The 20,215-nt window shown below is 49.3% G+C and overlaps 1 protein-coding gene across 4 annotated transcripts in view; it reads left to right on the top strand.

The window, feature by feature from the left end:
- Positions 1-20,215, top strand: part of CPNE2 (copine 2) — a 52,858-nt gene that overhangs the window by 30,493 nt on the left and 2,150 nt on the right. For all 4 annotated transcript variants that reach the window (XM_037815856.1, XM_037815857.1, XM_037815859.1 and 1 more), the window contains exons 13-14: positions 2,504-2,555; positions 3,971-4,104. In XM_037815856.1, the coding sequence (XP_037671784.1) occupies positions 2,504-2,555; positions 3,971-4,104 (186 nt within the window). The remainder of the gene's footprint in view (positions 1-2,503; positions 2,556-3,970; positions 4,105-20,215) is intronic.

Raw genomic sequence — 20,215 nt, forward strand, 5'->3', positions numbered from 1 at the left:
CTCTGCCCCGGTACCTGTCATGCAGTGGGTCTGCAGCACTTTCTGCTGACAGGGTGGACTTGGGGCCCAGCCCAGCTGCCTGAGCAGGTGGAGGTGTTGGTTGTCTGAGGGGAGGGCACTGGAAGGAGCTTGGACCTGGCTGCCCACCCTTGGGACCGTGGGTCGTCCCTGGGGCTGAGTGGGTGGGCCCAGAGTGATCCCTGCCCCAGGGAGTGGCTGGGGCTTTCCCTAAGGAGACGGCATGAAGGCCGGGACAGGAAAGACAGGCCGAGTCAGAGGGAGAGGGTGATGGGGCAGAAGGAAGGGCCAGTGCAAAGGTCTGGGGCGGGGAGAGCACAGCTTATGACACCCCCACCCTCACCCAGACACACTTTACAGATGAGGAAACTGAGGCCCAGAGAGGACATCGCTCATGGAGCAGGGAGCGGCGTCTTAAGTAACCCATTGCCCGTAGAGCTGGGCCTGGCCAGGGGGGTGAACAGGGCATCGATTGTGGGAAGAGGGCAGGGAGGTTTCAGGACAAAAGACTGTGGCTGGGCCTGTCCCCAGGGGTCCCTGATCGGCTTGGTTTGGCTGCCAGGCAGTCTGCTGGTTTTACTGGCCTTTTCCAGGCAAATCAGGGCAGGCAATTGGGGGGAGGGGCTGGGCTTCCGGGTCTGGTCCTGGCTCGGCTGTGGCTCACTGTTGTGACCCAGGCACTCCTGGTCCTCTCTGGGCCTCAGTTTTTCTACCTGTGAAAAGGAGCCGCTGGAGTAGGGAACCTCAGGGGCTGCTGGGGTGGCTGGCATCCCTCCCACAAGCCTACCCACTTCACCACTGGGCCAGGCCCTCCTCCAGATGAAGAGGGAGAAAGTGGTGGTGGGGTGTGTGTGTGAAGAGTTCAGGCAGCTGAGAAAAACAGAACATTAATCCATCCCTATCAGGAGGGGCTTTTCCCCCTCGGTCTCTAAAATCACCTAAAATCTGATTTTGTGGGAATTCATCAGCCCAAGGGAGGCCTGTTTCCCTGGCAACCATTTTCCTCTCTCAGCCCCCTTCCATACAAGCCCCCCTTAATCTCTGTAGAGGCTCATAAAGTCTCCATGGCAACGAGGACCTCCGGCCCCCACACCTGGCGCCCAGACCAGGGACAGGGTGAAGAGGGTTCCCTGAGCAGGGGCAGGACCCAAGAGGGACAAGTGGGGACCAGCTCTGTGCCGGGCACCCAGGGGCTGACCCAGCAAAGGCAGAACACCCCATCCCCCCAAGTCTCCCTCCTGGTGCCAAGCCCCAGGGCAAGGTGGAGCTGGGAAAAGACACCTGCTGCAGAGTCACTGTCTCCTGGCCCAGGGCGGCTCCGTAAGCCCAGGGGTCCCAGACCTGGTGAGGCTCAAAGAACCTGGGTCTTAGACCTGTTCCACTGCATGGCTTTGGCACATGGCCTCCCCCTTTCTGGGTCTCCCCTTGTTTATTTGTAAAATGGGGGTGTTGGACTTGGTAGGGTCTTCCAGAACCCCCACTGTAACGTCTTGGGCTAAAGGGTCTGTCTAGGACCGTTTGTGCCCAGACTAAAGCTCTCCCCCGTGGCTGAGGTCTGGAGGTCCTCTGCCCCTGGGCATCTCTTCATCTGTAATTTTAAGACCTTGGAGGAGAAACACCCGAGGCTAGTTGGGTTGTGGAATGTGAGCTCTGGAGCAGCCTGATCTCAGTTCTAGTCCATTCCACCTCTCGGTTTTCTCATCTGTGAAATGGGATAATAATGGGCCGTCTCCCCTTGGGTTGTGCAGAAGTGAGGGGACACCTGCAAAGCTCTGAGCGTGGGGCTTGGCAGGAGAAGGGAGCCTGGGGTGTCCTGACCTGGGCCCTCTGGCCTCCCTTGAGGCCCTGGGTTCTGCAGCCACCACAGTCTGACCCACAGCCCTGGACATGGACCCTCTGGTTCCTGGAGCCAGGTGAACACCAACAGAGGGGTGCCATTGCTGGGGCACGCGGGAGTGTGAGATCAGCCTTTGATGATCCACCAGGGCAAGGGCTGGGCCTGGAGACACAGGAGCCTGGCGGCCCCACCTTACTCCCCCACCCCCATTTACCCTTCCTGATGACCAAGTCCATCTCTGAGAGAGTTGCCAGCTAATCCCCATAAGGTGGGCTCCCTTACAAATGCCTTTGCTTACTATTAAAATGGAGAAAAGCCTTTGAGGCCCAAAGAAGTGGAACTCTAATGGTGGCTCCCTGCGCAGTGACAGCTGGTGACCAACAGGGCCATCCCAGTGCTCCGTGACCCCATGCCCACCATCTCTGTGCACTCAGGGGTTACAGAGGACTCTCTTAGTTGAGTGAGAGGCATGGGCAGCCCTGATCACCCCCAGAAGAGATTGAGGTCAGACCTAGCAGTGGAGGTGAAAGCAGATGTGGGGGTAGTGTCAACAGCCCCCTCCAGGGGGGTGGGGAAGAGCCAGGCGCCCTCAGAGGGAGACTGGACTGGGCAGGGGGCTGCCAGCTCAGCATTTTCTCTGCATTTCAGGTCTCCCATGAGTTTGCCATCAACTTCAACCCTACTAACCCCTTCTGCTCAGGTGAGTGTCAAGCCTACCTGCATCTGGGGAAGGGCAGGGGCTTTCAGGTATCTGTCCCTTTCTCCAATCCCCTCCCTCTCATGCTTTCTCAGAATGACACGTGGGGAAGCGCTGGGGTTTGGAGTCAGACAGTCCTGGGATCAAGGCCAGCTGCTGCTCTTTCCTGGCTGTGTGACCTTGGAGAGGTCACTGCCCCTCTCTGGGCTTCCTCACCTGCCCTAGAGAGGCCTAATACCTGCTTAGCTCAACTCAGTGAGTGGCCAGGAAGGCCTGTACAGACCAGGAAGAGTGAGGGTGGCCCCCTGACACCTCTCCCCCACCCTCCCTCCCACCCTGCCCTATTCCACCCCACCCAGCTCTCCCTGCCTCCCAGAAAGAGCCTCCATGCCCAGTGTGCTTGGCAGCTAAAGAGGGTTCCTGTGCCTGGGGGGCACACAGAAAGGGTGTGATGTCTGTGCTCACCCCCTAAGAGGATTTCAGGGACAGTCAAGAAACTGTTGGAGGAGGGGAGGGGCAGCCAGGCTGGTGAAGAAGAGGGTGGACCCCACCATCACGAGAACTTGGACAAGCCCCTGTCCTGCTCTGGGCCTCGTCTCTGCCCTTTCAGCCTGCGATTTGGCTTAGGTGGAGCCTCTCCCTTCCCCGGAGCTCCCCAAAGCTGGGCCAGTTTTATATTCGGCAGGGAAATGCCTCAAGTCGCCAACCTGGGTATAATTCCATGATTCAGAAACCATGGGCGTTTCTTGGCTGGAATTGGCCCTGTGTTTCTGCTGGGGTCTGTCTGGGTTGGGGCAGGTCTCCAGGGACATTTTGTCCAAGTTCAGCATGGACAACCTCATCCTTGGCCAGAGGCCTGCTGGGCAGGACCACAGGGCAGTGGGGAGACGCTCAGGCTCCTGACGGTGGCTGTTGACTGTGTGCAGGGGCTGGGCCCGCATCTCACCTCATTCCCTCCCCCGCCATGAGCAGGAGCCATGATGTATCCAGAGTGGGTCCCCACGTGGCTCCCGTGGTCCCAAGAGTCACCACAGACTTTGCTGAGCCTCTGCTCTGGGAAGGGACTGATGGATTTCCCTCCTGCCAAGTAACCATTGACATACAGGGAAACCCCAGCTCAGGAAGATTAAACGGTATGCCCCCCCTCCTACAGCTGACACGTGGCAAAGGCAGGATTTCAACTCAGGTGTTTGACTCCAAATTCAGACTCTTGCTTTATACCACCCTGGCCCTGCCCTCTGGAGGCTCCAGTCTTGTGGGGCCCACACTGGCATGACAGGGGCATTCTGAGTGAGCACTAAATAGATGCTTTGTCAGCAATTGGGACCAGAGCAGGTGCAGGGCTAACAGGACCCTCACTAGCGGGAGCCACAGTTTGGGGAGGTGAGCACCCATCCTTACCCTCCTCCCCGACACAGGTGTGGACGGCATCGCCCAGGCGTACTCGGCTTGCCTGCCCCACATCCGCTTCTACGGCCCCACCAACTTCTCCCCCATCGTCAACCACGTGGCCCGGTTTGCGGCCCAGGCCACGCAGCAGCAGACGGCCACGGTGAGTAGTCCCTGTGCCGTGTGAGAGAGGGCCAGGCCTGGCTGCCTGTGGGGTGCAGACTGATCTCTGTCCTTCCTACCTTATCTCCTGTCTATGCCCCATGGGGCTGGAGAGCTGGACACTCTGCCTTCCCCTTCCAAAATCCTAGATGAGCCCCTGCCTCTCCTGGGGACTCAGTTTACCTGCAAAAATCATAAGGGGGCTGGACCAGCTCACCTTGACTGTTCCTGGCTTCCTGGAGCACAGACTTGAGAAAGACACAGCCATTTGTTCATGCTTAGCAGGAAGTAGGGAGGTGATTTAGGGGGATATCTCCCCAGGGCAGAGGGGACTTTTCACTCCCAGGACAGATGGAAACCAGGAGATGGCAATCCCTGTACCCCTGATGCTGACCCTCGGGGCCACCTAGTTCCAAGTAGGGCAGTCCCCTGCTGAGGGCTGCAGACCCGTCTGGCCCTGGTGCTCAGTCATGAAGGTAGAGCCTTACGCAGGCTGCAGTGAACGGGACGCTGGGCAGGAGTCTGTCACGGCCACTGCGTGACATCTGGAATATATGGCAAATGGCCACCCTAGGAGCTGCATCCCTGGTCGTCTCCTTGCCCCCCACCCCAGCTTCTGACTCCACAGGTAGAACCTTCTGGCAGGGCCTGATGTCAATGTCGGGGTCACCAACGGTCCCCTTGCCAACCTCCCCTTCCATCCTGGCCTGCCCTGACCTCGTTCTGCCAAGTGAGTTGAGGGGTCTTCTCCCCACTCCCTGCAGGCAGGACCCCTGCCTCTGCAATTTTCCTGACCATCCCCTCTGCCTTCTCCTGAGCGGGTGAGTCAGGAAACTAGGATAAGCCTAGTTCAAAGGCGCACAGTGCTGTCAGCTACAGGGTGGGACTGCCCAGCCCCTCTGTGCAGTGCCACGCCTCAGTCTCGGGGAATCGGGAACCCAGCCCTGGTGAGCCAGCCAGCCTGGGACGGAGGACACTTGGGGCCAAGTGCTCCCTGGCCACCGGCTCCCTGTGAGACCTCGACAAGCCCCTCCCCCTCTCGGGGCTTCCGACTCCTCTGAAAAGACAGGGCTGCAGCCTGAGCGCTGGCGTCCCTTCCAGATTGTTCTTTTCAGTGTACCTCTAAGATATTCTCCTGAATCCCTCCACTTTCCCATGGCCTCACTACCACCATTTCTCACTGGATATTACAGCCACCCCTCACCGTTCTCCCTGTGGCTACTATTGTCCCCTGCAATCCCTTCTTCCACTAGAGGGTCCTTTCAACAGCAAATATCAGATCCCGCCGCTCCCCTGCTGAACGCCTTCTGCATTCAGATTAAATCCTTTTTTTCATGATGTTGGGATTTCTGAGATGCCCCAGTCACAGCTGTTCGTTTTAGAGCTGAGTAAACCAGGGCTTGTGAAAGATGAGGGCCTTGTCACCAGAGTTTAGGCCACTCTGGTCTTTGCATGTTTGCCACCTAGTCATGCTTGGGACTTTTTTTTTTTTTTTTTTTTTACAAACATTATCCCTTCCCCTCTCCCTTCGCCCGCCCTGTAATGTGCTTTCTACCTCTGTGAATTTGCTATTTCTAGTCCTCTCTTATAAGTGATATATAATTTTTGTCTGTATGTATCTTGCTTGTTTCATTGAACATAATGTTTTCAAGGTTCTCCCACGTTGCGGCATTTTCCATAATTTCATGGGAGCATAATATTCCATTATGTGTATGTTCCACATTTTGTTTATCTGTTTATTTGTTGATGGACATTTGAGTTGTTTCCAGCTTTGGGTTATTGTGAATAATGCTGATATAAACACTGGTGTACAAGTATCTGTTTGTGACCCTGTTTTCACTCTATGTATATACCTAAAGTTGGAATTGCCAGGCCAAACGGTAATCCTGTATTTAACCTTTTGAGGAACTGCCATATTGTTTTCCACATTGGCTACACCATTTTATATCCCTGCCGATAATGCACTAGGGTTCCAATTTCTCCCCATCCTCTCCGACCCTTGTTATTTTCCATTCTTTTGAAAATAGCCATCCTTATGGATGTGAAGTGGTATCCCATTTTAATTTGCATTTCCCAATGGCTAATGATGTTGAGCATCTTTTCATGTGCTCATTGGCCATTTGTATATCTTCTTTGAAGGAAGAAGGGATGTCTATTCAAGTCTGCAGGGGATTGATTTAAGTACCCCAGAAAAACATGTTCTTAATCGTAATCCATTCAGGTGGATGTGGACCCATTATAAATAGGATCTCTTGAAGATGTTGCTTCAGTTAAGGTGTGGCCCAGCTGAATCAGGTTGGGCTTTAATCTGGATTACTGGAGTTCTTTATAAACAGAATGAAATTCAGGCATAGAGAGAGAAAGCCACAGGAAAAATCTGGAAGTGAACAGAACCTGGAAGGAGAAAGGAGAAGATGTTGCCATGTACATTGGCATGTGACAGAAAAGCTAAGGACCAAGGATTGCTGGTAGTCAGCCCCAAATACCAGTTTTCAGGGACAGAGCATTGCCTTGCTCATACCTTGATTTTGGACTTCTCTTAATTCCCATTGTTTATGCCAACCTGTTACATGGTAATTTGTTTTACCATCTCAGAAACTAAAGCAGAGTCCTTTGCCCATTTTTTAGTTGGGTGGTTTGGCTTTTTTTCTTTGAGTTGTAGATGTTCTTTCTATATTCTGGATATTAAACCCTTATCCAATATATGGTTTGCATCTCCCATTCCTTAGGTTTTCTTTTCATTTTCTTGACAATTTCCTTCAAGCCGATGAGTTTTTAACTGATGAAATCATGTTTATCTTTTGTCTCTTTTGTTGCCCGTGCTTTTGGTGTCATCTCCAAGAATCCATTGCCGAATCCCAGGTCATGAAGGTTTGCCCCTATGTTATCTTCTAAGAATTTTATAGTTTTAGCTCATATATTTAGATTGTTGATCCATTTTGAGTTAATTTTTGTATGTGGTGTGAGGTGTAGGAATCTAACTTTATTCTTCTGCACTTGGATATCCAGTTTCCCAAACACCATTTGCTAAAGAGACTATACTTTCCCCACTGCAGGTACTTAGCACCCTTTAAAAAAATCAATTGGTCATACATGTTTGGGTCTACTTATGGACTTTCAATTCTGTTCCACTTATTTGTCCATCTTAGTGCCAATACTATACTGTTTTGATTACTGTCACCTTGTAATACAATTTAAAATTGGGAAGTGTGAGTCCTCCAACCCTGTTCTTCTTTTTCAAGATTGTTTTGGCTGTTCAGGGTCGCTCACAGTTCCATATAAATTTGATGATTGGTTTTTCCATTCTTGTAAAAGAAAACAATAAAGGCTGCTGGAATTTTCATAGGAATTGCATTAAATTTGTATATTGTGTATATGTGATATTGACATGAGATGTCTTGTCATTTATCTAGGTCTTCTTAATTTCTTTTAGCAGTGTTTTGTAGTTTTCAGTGTACACATCTTTTGTATCCTTAGTTAAATTTATTCCTAGATGTTTTATTCTTTTAGATGCTATTGTAAATAGTATTGTTTTCTTAATTTCCTCTTTGGATTGTTCATTGTTAGTGTATAGGAATGCAATTTTTTTTGTGTGTATTGATCTTGTACTCTGCCATTTTGCTGAGTTCCTTTATTAGCTCTAATAGTTTTCTTGGGGATTCCTTTGGGTTTTCTATATCCAGGATAATTTTGTCTGTAAATTGAGAAAGTTTTACTTCTTCCTTTCCAATCTGGTTATCTTTTCTTTCTTTTTCTAGCCTAATTGCTTTGGCAAGAACTTTCAGTACAATATTGAATAGCAGTGGTGAAAGTGGGCATCTTTGTTCTTAGGGGAAAAGCTTTAAGTCTTTCACCATGGAATATGATGTTAGCTGTGGGTTTTTCATAAATAACCTTTATCGGGGTGAGAAAGTTCCCTCTATTTCTACTTTTGTGAGTATTTTTATCAACAAAATGTGCTAGATTTTGTCAAATGCCTCTTTTTTGCATCTGTTGAAATTATCATGGTTTTTTTTTTTTTCTTTATTCTATTTATGTAGTGAATATTATGTAGTAAGTGTTCATATTCTGAACAACCTTGCATTCCTGGGAAGTATCCCACTTGGTCATAGTGTATAATCTACTTAATTTGCCATTGAGTTCAGTTTGCTAGTATTTTATTAAGGATTTTTCATCTATATTCATAAGGGAAATTGGTATATAATTTCATTTTCTTCTGATGTCTTTACCTAGCTTTGGTATCAGAGTAATGTTGGCCTCATAGAATGAATAAGACCATTTTCCTCCTCTGGAATTCTTTGGTAGAGTTTGAGAAGGATCGGTATTAATTCTTCTTTAAATGTTTCATAGAATTCCCCAGGGATGCCAGCTGGTTCTGGACTTTTCTTTGGTGGAAGTCTTTTGATTATTGATTTCACCTCTGTACTTGTCATAGATTTGTGGGTGTTTTCTATTTCTTCTTGAGTCAATTTTGGAAATTGATATATTTCTAGGAATTTTTCCTTTTCTTCTAGATCATCTAGTTTGTTGGCAACAGTTGTTCATCATAATCTCTAATAATCCTTTTCATGTGTGTATGGACAGTAATGAGATCACCATTTTCCCTTCTGATTTTAGTTATTTTCATCTTTTCTCTTTTTTCTTTTTAGTCTAGCTAAAAGATTGTCAATTTTATTGATTTTTTTTTTCAAAGAACCAAAGTATTTTTGTTTTGTTCTCTCGACTGTTCTCTATTTTCTATTTCATTTATCTTTGCTCTGTTCTTATTTCCTCTCTTCTGCTAAACTTTGGGTTTCCTTTGCTCTTGTTTTTCTAGTTCCTCAAGATATAAAGTTAGGTTATTAACTAGAGATCTTTCTTCCTTTTTAATATAGGTATTTGTAGCTATACATTTCCCTCAGAGCACTGCATCCCATAAGTTTTGGTATGTTATGTCTTTGTTTTCATTTGTCTCTAAGTATTTTCTAATTTCTTTAGTAATTTCTTCGTTAGCCCATTGGCTGTTTAAGAGTGTGCTATTTAATCTCCACATATTTATAAATTTTCTAGTTTTCCTTCTGTTGTTGATTTATAGTTTCATTTCGTGGTGGTCCGAAAGTTTCTTTTTTTAACATTTTTTATTGTGAAATATAACATATATACAGAAAAGTGATAACTTTAAAGTACAATTTAACAAGTAGAGAACAAATTTCAAAGAATGTTACGGGTTATAGTTCCACCATTTCAGTTATATCCTTATTGTGAAGTATAGCATATATACAGAAAGGTGATAACAGAAAGGTTATTTTATGATTTCAATATTTTAAAATTTATTTAGACTCCTCATGCCCTAATATATGGTCTATCCTAAAGAATTATCCACTTGCATCTGTAAGAATGTGTGTTCTACCACTATTGAGTAAAGTATTCTGTGTATGTTGGTTAGATCTAGTTGGTGTACAGTGTAGTTCAGTTCCTCTATTTCCTTACTAATTCTCCGTTAATACATTCTGTCCATTGTTGAAAGTGGTGTATTAAAGTCTTCTGCTATTATTGTGAAACAGTTACTTCTCCCTTCAATTCTGTCAATGTTTGCTTCATATATTTTGGCATTCTGATGTTAATTCCATATATGTTTATAATTGTTTAGATCTTCTTGTTGAATTGACCCTTTTATCAAATTATATGATGTCCTTCTCTGTCTCTTGTAACAGTTTTTGATTTAAAGTCTATTTTGTTTCGTATTAATATAGCCATCCGCCCTCTCTTTTGATTGCTGTTTGCATGAAGTGTTTTTTTCCCATTCTTTCACTCTCAACCAGTTTGTATCTGTGGATCTAAAATGGGTGTCTTGTAAACAACATATACTTGGTTTACATATCTTGTAAACAGCTTCTAGTTGGGTCATGTTTCTTTATCCATTCTGCCAATTCTTGCATTTCAATTGGAGAGTGTAATCCATTTACATTTAGGGTAATTACTGATGAGGCAAGATTCCCTTCTGACATTTTGCTAATTGTTTTTTTTTTTTTTTTTTTGTAAGTCCTATAACTTTTCCCCCTTCCTTTCCTCCATTATAGCCTTCCTTTTTGTTTAGATGGTCTGTTATAATGAGCCATTTTGAATCATTTATCCTTTCCTTTTCTGTAGATTTTTTAGATATTTTCTGTATGGTTACCATGGGAATTACATTTAGCAGACAAAATCTATTGCAATTTAGTTTGTATTGATTCCCACTTGACTTCAATAGCCTGTACATACACAGTATCTATGTTCTTCTATCCCTTCCTTTTATATTGTTCATGTCACAAATTATGTCTTATGCAATCCGTGCCCAGTAACAAAGATGTGTGCTTGTTTTTAATTCATTTGAATACTTAGCCTTATAAGAAGTAAAAGACAGCATTGCAAGTTAAAATGAAACAATACTGGCATATTGTTACTGACACTAGAGATCTTTATTTCTTCATCCAGCATTGAGATACTGTCTAGTGTCCTTTCCTTTCAACATGGAGGGCCCCCTTTAATATTTCCATAAGGCAGGTCTAGAGGCAATGAACTCTGTCACTTTTTGTTTGTTCAGGAACGTCTTAATTTCTCCCTCATTTTTGAAGGACAGCTTTGCTGGGTATATTATTCTCAGGTAACAATTTTTTTTATTTTTTCAACACTTTAAATATGTCCTCCCACTGCTTCTGGCCTCCATGGTTTCTATTGAAAAATCAGATGTTAATCTTATTAAGGATCACTTTTATGTGACATGTTTCTTCTCTCTTGCTGCTTTTAGGATTCTGTCTTTATCCTTGGTATGAAACAGTTTGATTATAATGTGTCTTGGTATAAATATATTTGGGTTCATCCTGCTTGGCATTCATTAAGCATCTTTGATATGTATGTTCATATCTTTCATCAGTTTTGGGAAGTCTTCTGCCTTTATTTCTCCAAATATTTTTTCTGGCCCTTATGTCTCTCCTCCTTCTGGGACTCCTGTTATGTGTATATTGGTATGCTTGATGGTGTCTTACAGGTTTCTCTTGCTCTGTTCCTTTATTTTTTTCATTCTTTTCTTCTTTCTGCTCCTTAACCTGGACAAGTTCAATTGTTCTGTCTTTGAATTTTCTGAGCCTTTCTTCTACCTCCTCCAATCTGCTCTTGAATTCCTCTATTGAATTTTTCACTTCAGTTATTGCACTTTTGGTTCTTCTTTACAATTTCTTTCTCATTATTGAACTATTCTTTTTTTATATATATTGTTTTGCTGATTTCCTTTAGTTCTTTGTCCTGTTTTCCTTTACTTCATTGATCCTATTTATGAGAATTGTTTTAAGATCTTTGATTAGTAATTCCAGAGACTACACTTCCTCCAGAATATTTTTCTTTGAATTCTTTTTTTTCTGTGACTGGGCCATTCTTTCCTGTTTCCTTTTACGTTTTGTAATTTTTGTTGATAACTGGACATTCTGAGTATTTTGTTGTGGTCACTCAGGTAATCTAGTTCTCCTTCTTTTCAGTCCACTAGATAAGAATAAGAAGAAAAAATGAGGAAGGAAAGAGAGAGGGCAGAGGGAGGGTGTTGAGAAAAGATTAAAAAAAATACTAACAAATATACAAAATATCCACACACCAAAAAAAAAAGGAAAAAAATATAATGAAGTGCACTGCCTCTCCAAGTCTCTTGTTATTTTCTCTTGAATTTTCTGAGCTTTTCTTCTGCCTCCTCCAATCTGCTTTTGAATTCCTCTATTGAATTTTTCACTTCAGTTATTGTACTTTTTGGGTGTGGGAAAGCGAGAAGCTGTTGCCTTCAAGGCCAAAACGTAATCAGCATCCTTGCTCATCCCTCAGGGATCCACCCAAAATATAAAATGGATTAAAAACAAACAAACAAAAAAAAACTGAACAACCAATAAAAAAAAAGAGAAAGAGGTATACTGGCTCTTTATCTCCCTGTAGAGCCAGAAGACATTGCTTCTGAGAGAAACCGAGGTTAGCATCTTCACTGGGCCCTCAGAGATCTTCCAGACTAAATAATACTAGGAGGAGGAAAAAGGAAGGAAACAACAAGGAAGTGCACTGGGTCCTGGTAGATGCTGGTACGAGGCCAGAAGCCGCTGCTGGGGAAAGGGCTGGAACAAGGCCAGTGCTTATGCTGTGCCCTCAGGGATCTGCAGACCAGGAAGCACCCACACAGGAAGGGGGGGGGGGCACGAGCACTTTAGGTCCAGGTAGCTGCTGGTGGGAGGCTGGAAGCGCTGCTGCCCAGGGGCCAGAACTTGAGACCAGCTTCCATGCTGGTCCCTCAGGGATCTCCCTGACCAGCCTCCAGCCTCAACCCCAGAGGAGGAGTTTCCTCTGCCAGCCCTGGCCCCAGCTGACCGCTTCCAGAACCCAGTGGGGACGGGGCACTGGTTTGTCTGTTCAGTTACAAAGGCCGAAATCTCTGCAGCCTCTCACTGCCTCTGGGACTCCAGTGGTTGTTCTAAATGTCCATGCTGGTTCCAGTCTCTTAGTAAAGTCCAGTCTCTTTTTCCAATTCTTTCATTTTTCTAGTGGGGAGAATGACATGTTAAACTTCCTACTCTGCCTTTTTGCCTTTGTGCTCCCCGGCCTCCTCTAATAACCCCCACCCCCACGCCTTCCTTCATTTATGTCCATCCTGCTGCCCTGGCCTTCCTGTCCCCGCACAGGAAGCTTGTTGCTGCCACAGGGCCTTTGCCCCTGCTGTCCCTCTGCCTGGAGACTTTCCCAGACTCTGCACATTTGGCTCATTCTCATCCATCAGTGCTGAGCTCAAATGCCACCTCCCCAGAGCCGCGTTCCTTGGGCACCCATCTGAAGTCGAAGCCCCCACCACCACCACCCTCTGTCTTGTTCCTTGCCTGTCATGAGTCTGCCCCGTGAGTGGAAGGATGGAGCTGGCACCTCCTGAGGGCTGTGCACTGAGCGAGGTTCAGGAGGTGTGAGGAGACAGCCCAGCCAGGGCTTCCTCCTAAAGGGAAAGGGACCTGCTCCCGTGCAGAAGGGGCACCATTGGGACCACCCAGAGGAGGGAGGCACCTGCTCATCAGGAAGGTGGAGTTTAGCTTCCCAGAAGCGGTGGCAAAGATAGAAGGGGGAAGGTTAGGAGAGAAGAGAGTGAGGGGGGCAGTGAGAGAGAGGAGGCAGGGGGTGGGCAGTGAGAGGAGCCAAGGAGCGGCCCAGGGGATGGTCAGGGCATGTTCCGACGGTTGGGGAGCCAGGAGAGGGTCATGCTGGGAGTGGGAGCCCTGCTGTCAGGCTGCCAGCCTTTGAATCCTAACCCTGCCCCTTTCTCACTGTGTAATTTGGGTAAATCACTGAACCGCTCTGAGCCTCAGTTTGTCAGTACAATGGGACACTCATAGGACCTACCTGGCAGAGGTGGGATTTGGATTAAATGAGATAACGTAGTGCCTGGCTCCAAGAGAGACCTGAAGGAGAAGAGACAGGCCGGCAGACAGTTCAGAGAACAGCATCCCAGGCAGAGGGAACAGCCAACACGAGGCGCTGAGGCGGGGACGAGCAGGAAGGTGGCTGGTGTGGAGGGCGGCAGTGAAGGAGGGAGGGCTGGTCACTGCTCCGACAGTGGCAGCTGTAGGGCTGGGACGATCCCTTCCCCCGTCAGAGCCTGCTTCCCCTTAGGAAAGGAGAGTAGTGAACCCCTGGGGGTGCTGGGAGGATCTGGGGCAACCTGAGTGGGACAGCGACTGGGAAAGGCCTGGGAGGACCTTGTTTTTCTTTGATTCCTGGAGAAGTGGGGGAGTTGGCTAGAACAGCGAGAATCGGCCATTCAGCTTGAACACCCGTTTGGATGCCAGCCAGCCAGGGCATTGCCCTGCCCAGTCTATTATCTTCCTGAGGCCGGCTTTCAAAGGGATGGGATAAAAGGCCTGCATTTTTGTTTAAAGGGGAAAAAACACAGGGCAGAGGAACAGAAGTGCAACCCCCAGTCAGTGCCACAGCTTTCCACCTACTGCACCTGCCGAGCCAGGGGGTCAGGGAGACTGGGCAAGGAGATGAGGCCCTGGAGAGAGGGGGGCCTGGGTCAGCGGGACCCTAGGCCTGGAGGGGGATTGGGCCCTGGGGGAGCCAGGAAAGGCATCTGTTCCGAAGAACAACTGCTGAGAGTCCCCCAGAGGAAGATACCTGGCCCTTTCTTGGGGGCAAAAGGACTTGAGGCCCAGGCAAGAGAAATCTACTACTAGGCTCTCGGCACCCAACCACTTTTGTCTTGACCTGGTCTTCCCAGCCTGGATAAGACAAGCGTCCTCTTGGTTCCCTTACCCTCAGGAAGCGGCTTCGATCCCAGCTCTGTCACCCACCCAACCAGGAAGGCTTTTGTGTATGTCTGGGATTTGGGGGCGGGGAGTTCTATCAGCTCCTCCTGCTCTGATGTCCTGTAATAGGTACAGCCACTTCCCTGTCTCCTGCCTTTGCATTATCCCCTTCTCCTGGTGCCCCAAAGGTAGGGGAGGTGGGGCTGCCTGATGGTTCAGCCTCAGGCTCTGGAGTCTCATTGACCTGGTTTAAATCCCAGCTCCCCCACTTCCTGGCTATGTGACCTGAGCCTCAGTTTCCTTACCTGTACCGTGGGATGGAAACAGCACTTGCCTTCTAGAAGCGCTGTGAGGACTCAGCCTGGCAGGCATTGCTCAGTACATTGCCTGGCTTACAAAAGTGTTCAGTAAGTGTTGGCAGCTGATTCTTCCAGGGACACTTTTCGGGCCAGCGTTCGGTGATGCTGAGCACACTTAGGCGTATGGCAAACGGAGATAATTCATGGATTATCTGATGCCTTTGTTCAGCTGCTCTTTGGGGACCAGTTGGTGTGGCTTCTCCCTCCCTGAGCCCAGACTCACACGCGTACACATGCACACCCACACACAGGAAACCAAGAGCAGGTGGTGGAAAGCCTCTCTCCAGGCAGGCCTGCGCTCTCCGCTCATTCACTCCACACATCTTTACTGAGCATGTTTCTGGGCAGAATTGGGGAGACCACAAGGAACAAGATGTGGCCTCTGCCCACTCCGAGCTTGCAGTCTCATGGGGGCCGGATCAGGAAGCAGCGGCTGGGATGCAGGGTGATCAAGCCTGTGATGAGGGCAGTGCAGGACCCTAAAGGTGGGCCCCTGACCCAGACCGCAGAAGCGTCTAGGAAGACTCCTTGAAAAAGTGACATCCAAGCTGAGACTTGAAGGATACTTAGGAGTTAGCCTCGTAAAGGGTGTGTGTGTGTGTGTGTGTGTGTGTGTGTGTGTGTGTGTGTGTGCAGTGTCCCAGGGAGAGGGACAAAAGAGGCAATGGCCTGGTGTGTGGGAGTAACTGCAGGAAGGGGTTGGGGTGAGTGGGGGTAGCTGAGGATGCCAACATAGGCCAGGCCTCTCAGGGTCTTGGAGGCGTTGAGGAGTCTGGGTTTTCTCTTGAGGCTGCAGGGAGCTGCTGACGGTGCCAAGCAGACTAGACAGGCCAGTGGGGCCACCAGACTCCCCTTCTTCCCCCTGTGTTGGCCCAGAAGACCTGGGCCTTGCAGTCCGTGGCCCATTCCTGGGTGGCCGCCTGGGCGTCCGGGGTCCTACAGGAGGGGGTGCTGGGGTAGCAGCCGGCACCCTGAGATATCCCTCCACCACCTCCCAGGGCCCTCAGCAGCCGACTGCACAGAAACGAGCCGGGGATTGAGTGCCACTTCCTGTAGACTGCCTGGAACTTTGTGGTCAAGTCCATTTCTTATAAACCAAATCCCGTGTTAAATACACTAAATGTCTTAGGGTAAGTGGCTACTTGAAGCCCTAGAAACCTGAAGAACCCCTGGATTAAGGCAGCTCCCTTGAAAAGTGCTGGGAGTCTGGGGTTTCAGATCCATCGGACAGTGTCTCTGGAGTGTCGACTGGGTGCCAGGCCCTGTGACGTGGCCGTGAGGGGCTGCCCTGAGGAGTGCTCAGGACGTAGAGGGGGAGAAGAGCTCGAGGCTGGGGAGACCCTTCCCATCTGCCTGGGAGGGAGGAGTCGACGCTGAGGGGCTTGTGGAGCTACAGCCGGGAAGGGTAGCTGGGCAGGAGGGAGGCATGTACATGGGGAAGCCGGGCAGGACAGACCTACCTCCTTCTGCAGAGCCTCTGAAGCACCTTTCCAGCCCCACCTGCTGATCCACCCTTCATTCTCCACTTTCAATAATGGAACAAGTAGGCAGAAGATCAAAAATGCTGTAAACCCACTAGACCTAACAGACATCCAGAGAACAATCCATGTCCCCTCTGATCTGTCAGGGCAGGTGGGTGGGGATTGGACCCCTGGGGTTGTAATGGACCTTCGAGGCTCCTAGATAACCCAAACTCTGCCCGGGCTGGGTGAGAAGCCCAGGACATGTCAGCTGTACTTCACTGCCAAGCATGGTGCAGGCTCCTGGCCCTCAGGCCCGGCTGGGCAGAGGCTGAGGCCAGTTACTTGGGAGTGGGCATAATGGCTGGCTGGTTGGCACCCAGGAGTGAGGGTTGAAGTCCAGTGCCATGGCCCTGGGCCCTAACCCAGGCAACTACCCTGGACGCTCAGGCCTTCAGACACCGCGGTGTAGGGGGTGAGGGTGCAAGAGCTTCTCCCTGCCAGGCTCCACTGTTGGAGAGAGAGCTACAAGCCACCAATGCCAGTGGGAGGTGGTGGGGGATGTTGTGGAAATAGCCTCAACATTGGAATCGACAGGCTTGGGTCTGAGTCTAGACTGTGCCAGTTTCTGGCTGTGGATCCTTAAGCAAGAAACTTAACCTCTCTGAGCCCATCTCCTCATCTCTAAAATTGGAATCACAACGTGAGGATGAGTTGGTGCCTGAGTGGACACTGCCATTGTGTGCTGTCCATTGGGGCCCGTGGTCCTGTGGAGGAAGGCTACAGTGATGAGAGAGAAGCTCTCCCGGGCCCTGCAGGGAGTCTGCCAGTCTAGCCTCATGGCTGATTGAAACAGGAGGGCTGGGAGACCATGTCTAGCCTGGGGGTCTTGGAATCAAGCCCACACATGGAGTGGGGAGGCATATTAGACCGAAGTCAAGCATTCTTCTCTTTCCTCATTACTAGGCTTTTCAGTGCCCTCCCTCCTGCCAGTTTGGGTGCCCCAGAAATGTGCCCTGGGCTATTACTGGAGGGGTGTAGGTGGGGTTCAAGGGCCACTCCATGGAAGGGGTGCAGGAACGATGGTGGTTGTGGGGGAACAGAGGTCTAGATGGGCTTATGAGCTCCCCACAACCCAGGGCTGGGGAGCTGGCAGCAGTACCCCTTCAAGGCAGATTCAGGCTGCCATCTCCATGGCAACACGTATTGCCAGCCAAAGGATTGTCTTCTTAAAGGCACAGTAAAGGAGCTGGCCCACCACCGCCCAGAGCAGGGGTTAGGATGATGGAGGTCCAAGCTACCGTGAGGCTCACCCTGCTCCTTCCCTCCACAAGCTTGGGCTTGGGCTTGGGAGATAGCGAGGGGAGCACGAAACCCTAGGGTCTAAGCATGGAGCCTCTGCAAGTCCCCAAGGAGCACACGGCTTTGCTGGGTGAGAAGTTGGTCAAGTGCTGACGTGGGGTCTGGCTCGGTCTGCCCTCCTTAGCTCCATGACCTTGGGCCCCAGTTTCCTCTTGTGTGAATGAACAGGGTCAGACTAGAAGACAAAATCCCCAGAGAATGTTAGGACTGCAAGGGCTTGTCTCGGTTTTTACTTAATAGATTTTTGCTTGTTTGTTTTTAACAGCTTTGTTGAGTTATAATTTATATGCCAAAAATTCACCCATTTTAAGTATATTTAATTCAGTGGTTTTTAGTGTATTCATGTAGTCAACAGCTGTCGCCACAATCTGATTTTAGAGCATTTTCATCACCTGTAAAAGAAACCCACACCCGCTAGTAGTCACTTTACATTTATTTCCATCTCCAGCCCTGCCCAACTGCTAATCTACTTACTGTTTCTATAGATTTTCCTTTTCTGGACATTTCATATAAATAGGATTTTGGATTTTATCCCATAGAAGAGTGTATTCGTTGACTATGTCTGCTGTAACAAATTACTCCAAGCTTGGTGGCTTAAAACAACAGAAATTCATTCTGTCTCAGTTCTGGAGGCCAGAGTTCCAAGATCAGAATCACTGGCGGACGTCGAGGTGTTGGCAGGGTCTGCTCCCCCAGAGGCTCTAGGGGCGAATCCTCCCTCGCTCTTGCAGCTCCTGCCGGCTGCCGGCCTTCCTTGGCTTGTGGCCGCCTCCCTCCCGTCTCTGCCTCTGGCCACATTTACTTCTCCTCTGTGCCAAATCTCCCTTTCTCCTTTTAAAAGGATGCTTGAGTTTGCATTTAGGGCCCATCCACGTTGTCCAGGATCATCTTCCCACCTCAAGGTCCTTAATTTAATTCCCTCTGCAAAGCCCCTTTTCCCATATACGGCCCAGGGATGATCTGATATTGTGGGGTGGGGCTTAATCTAAGCAGTGAGGAGCCTGCAGAGGTTTTTAGCAGGGATGTTGGGGCTGGAGTTGGGCCTTGGAAGAGCGTGAATCTGGCAACCCAGCTGATCCCTGCCCGTCCTGTCTGTTGCTGCCTGCCACTGCCTTCCTCCCAAACTCCCAAATAACAAAACACTCTGGGTTTAGAAGGAGAACGGGGCTAAGAGCTAAAGGGTTGTCATAACTGAGGCATGAAGCAATCCCTGTCAATTCACTCCATGGTCTCGGGAGGCCTTTCTGTGCGATGAAGCTCACCCCCAGAGGGGCCCCGCTCTCTGTCAGGACAGAGGGAGAGAGAAATGTGCCCTTGAGCCTCAGGCTGTGGGCATCCTGCAGGCACCAAGTGTCCTCCAGGAGAAGCGGCTGTCGGGCTGGGCTGGATGCAGATCTGTGGTGGTGCTGGAGGCAGGGAGAGCCGGCTAGTGGCAGAGGCCCAGGGTGCCTGTGGTTCTTTGCGTTTATGTCAGAAGAGGCCTGTGGGGTGGTGGCAGGGACACTGGCCCCGGGAGTCAGGAGGGCTGGACTTGAGTCTCAACTCAGCTGGAGACTTGCTCTTTGAGCTCGGGAATCGCTTCACGTCTCTATGGCTCAGCCTCCTCCTCAAACGGGGTGCCAGGAAGGCCACCCACTCTCCAGAGCACCTCTGAATGTGGATGTTTTCTGGCCCTTGGGTTCTGGAGAGAGGAAGCCGTGGGCATGGGCCACAGCTGCAGAGGCGGCTGATAAACACTCATGGGGGATCGAGGCTACATGCTTGGCAAGATGTGCCAGCCCAGGGAAGGTGAACCTAAATAGATTATATAAAAAACTTTATCTCACTGTAAACGGACAGCCAGACTCACTTGCCATAAAGGGTAACAATAAAAATAAATACAACGAAAACTGTACAATGGTATTTAAAGTCTAGCTAGACACTATTGTCTCCTGAAACTCTGAGTTTCCCTCCTGCTTTCTTTATTAAAAAGGGAGGTTAGCAAACATTAGAGAGGCATTAAAGACACACTAGCAACAAACATGAGGCTTTCTTCTGTGTCTACAATTCTTAGCATCTTAAGAACATTGCAGAATTAACACCTTCCCCACTGTGAATTGATGCTCAATGCTGTGTGAGGTATATGACCCCAAATCCATTTGTTTACTCCCAGAAACCCTGGTCTGGATGCCCTGCAAGAGGGTTCAGATTCCAGGCTGAGTAGGGAAGGACCAGGTCACAGGTATTTGTGCCCAAGATGGGAACACAGAAAGGGAGGCTGGTCCCAATCTCCACCAGCCATGGGCCTGCCAGGAACGCAGCTGTTGGTTACAGGGTGCCACGGGGCAGGCACCTTACCTCTGAGACGGGTACAGCAACTCCGACTTAGATGAAGAAGCTGAAGCCCGGGGAGTTCAGGCAGGTGCCAGGTGCCACAGTGTGGCGACTGGCAGAGCCAGGCCTCAGGTCCGGGGCTCTCAGGCTCCCGGGCTGGTTGTCTAAGATGATGCATGGGGGAGGAGGAGAGGGCCATTTGTGCTCCTGGTTGAGACCACGAGGCCAGGGGGACCCAGAGAGCAGGCTGCCCAGGTTGGTGTCTGGGATTTGGCTGTAGCTGGGAAAGAAAAGCCGCCTTCCTCTCAGGGTTTGGGGAAAGGCAAGAAGGGAGAAGGGGTACC

This window comes from Choloepus didactylus, chromosome 22 (genome assembly GCF_015220235.1).
Source record: "Choloepus didactylus isolate mChoDid1 chromosome 22, mChoDid1.pri, whole genome shotgun sequence".
Taxonomy (NCBI): Eukaryota; Metazoa; Chordata; class Mammalia; order Pilosa; family Megalonychidae; genus Choloepus; species Choloepus didactylus.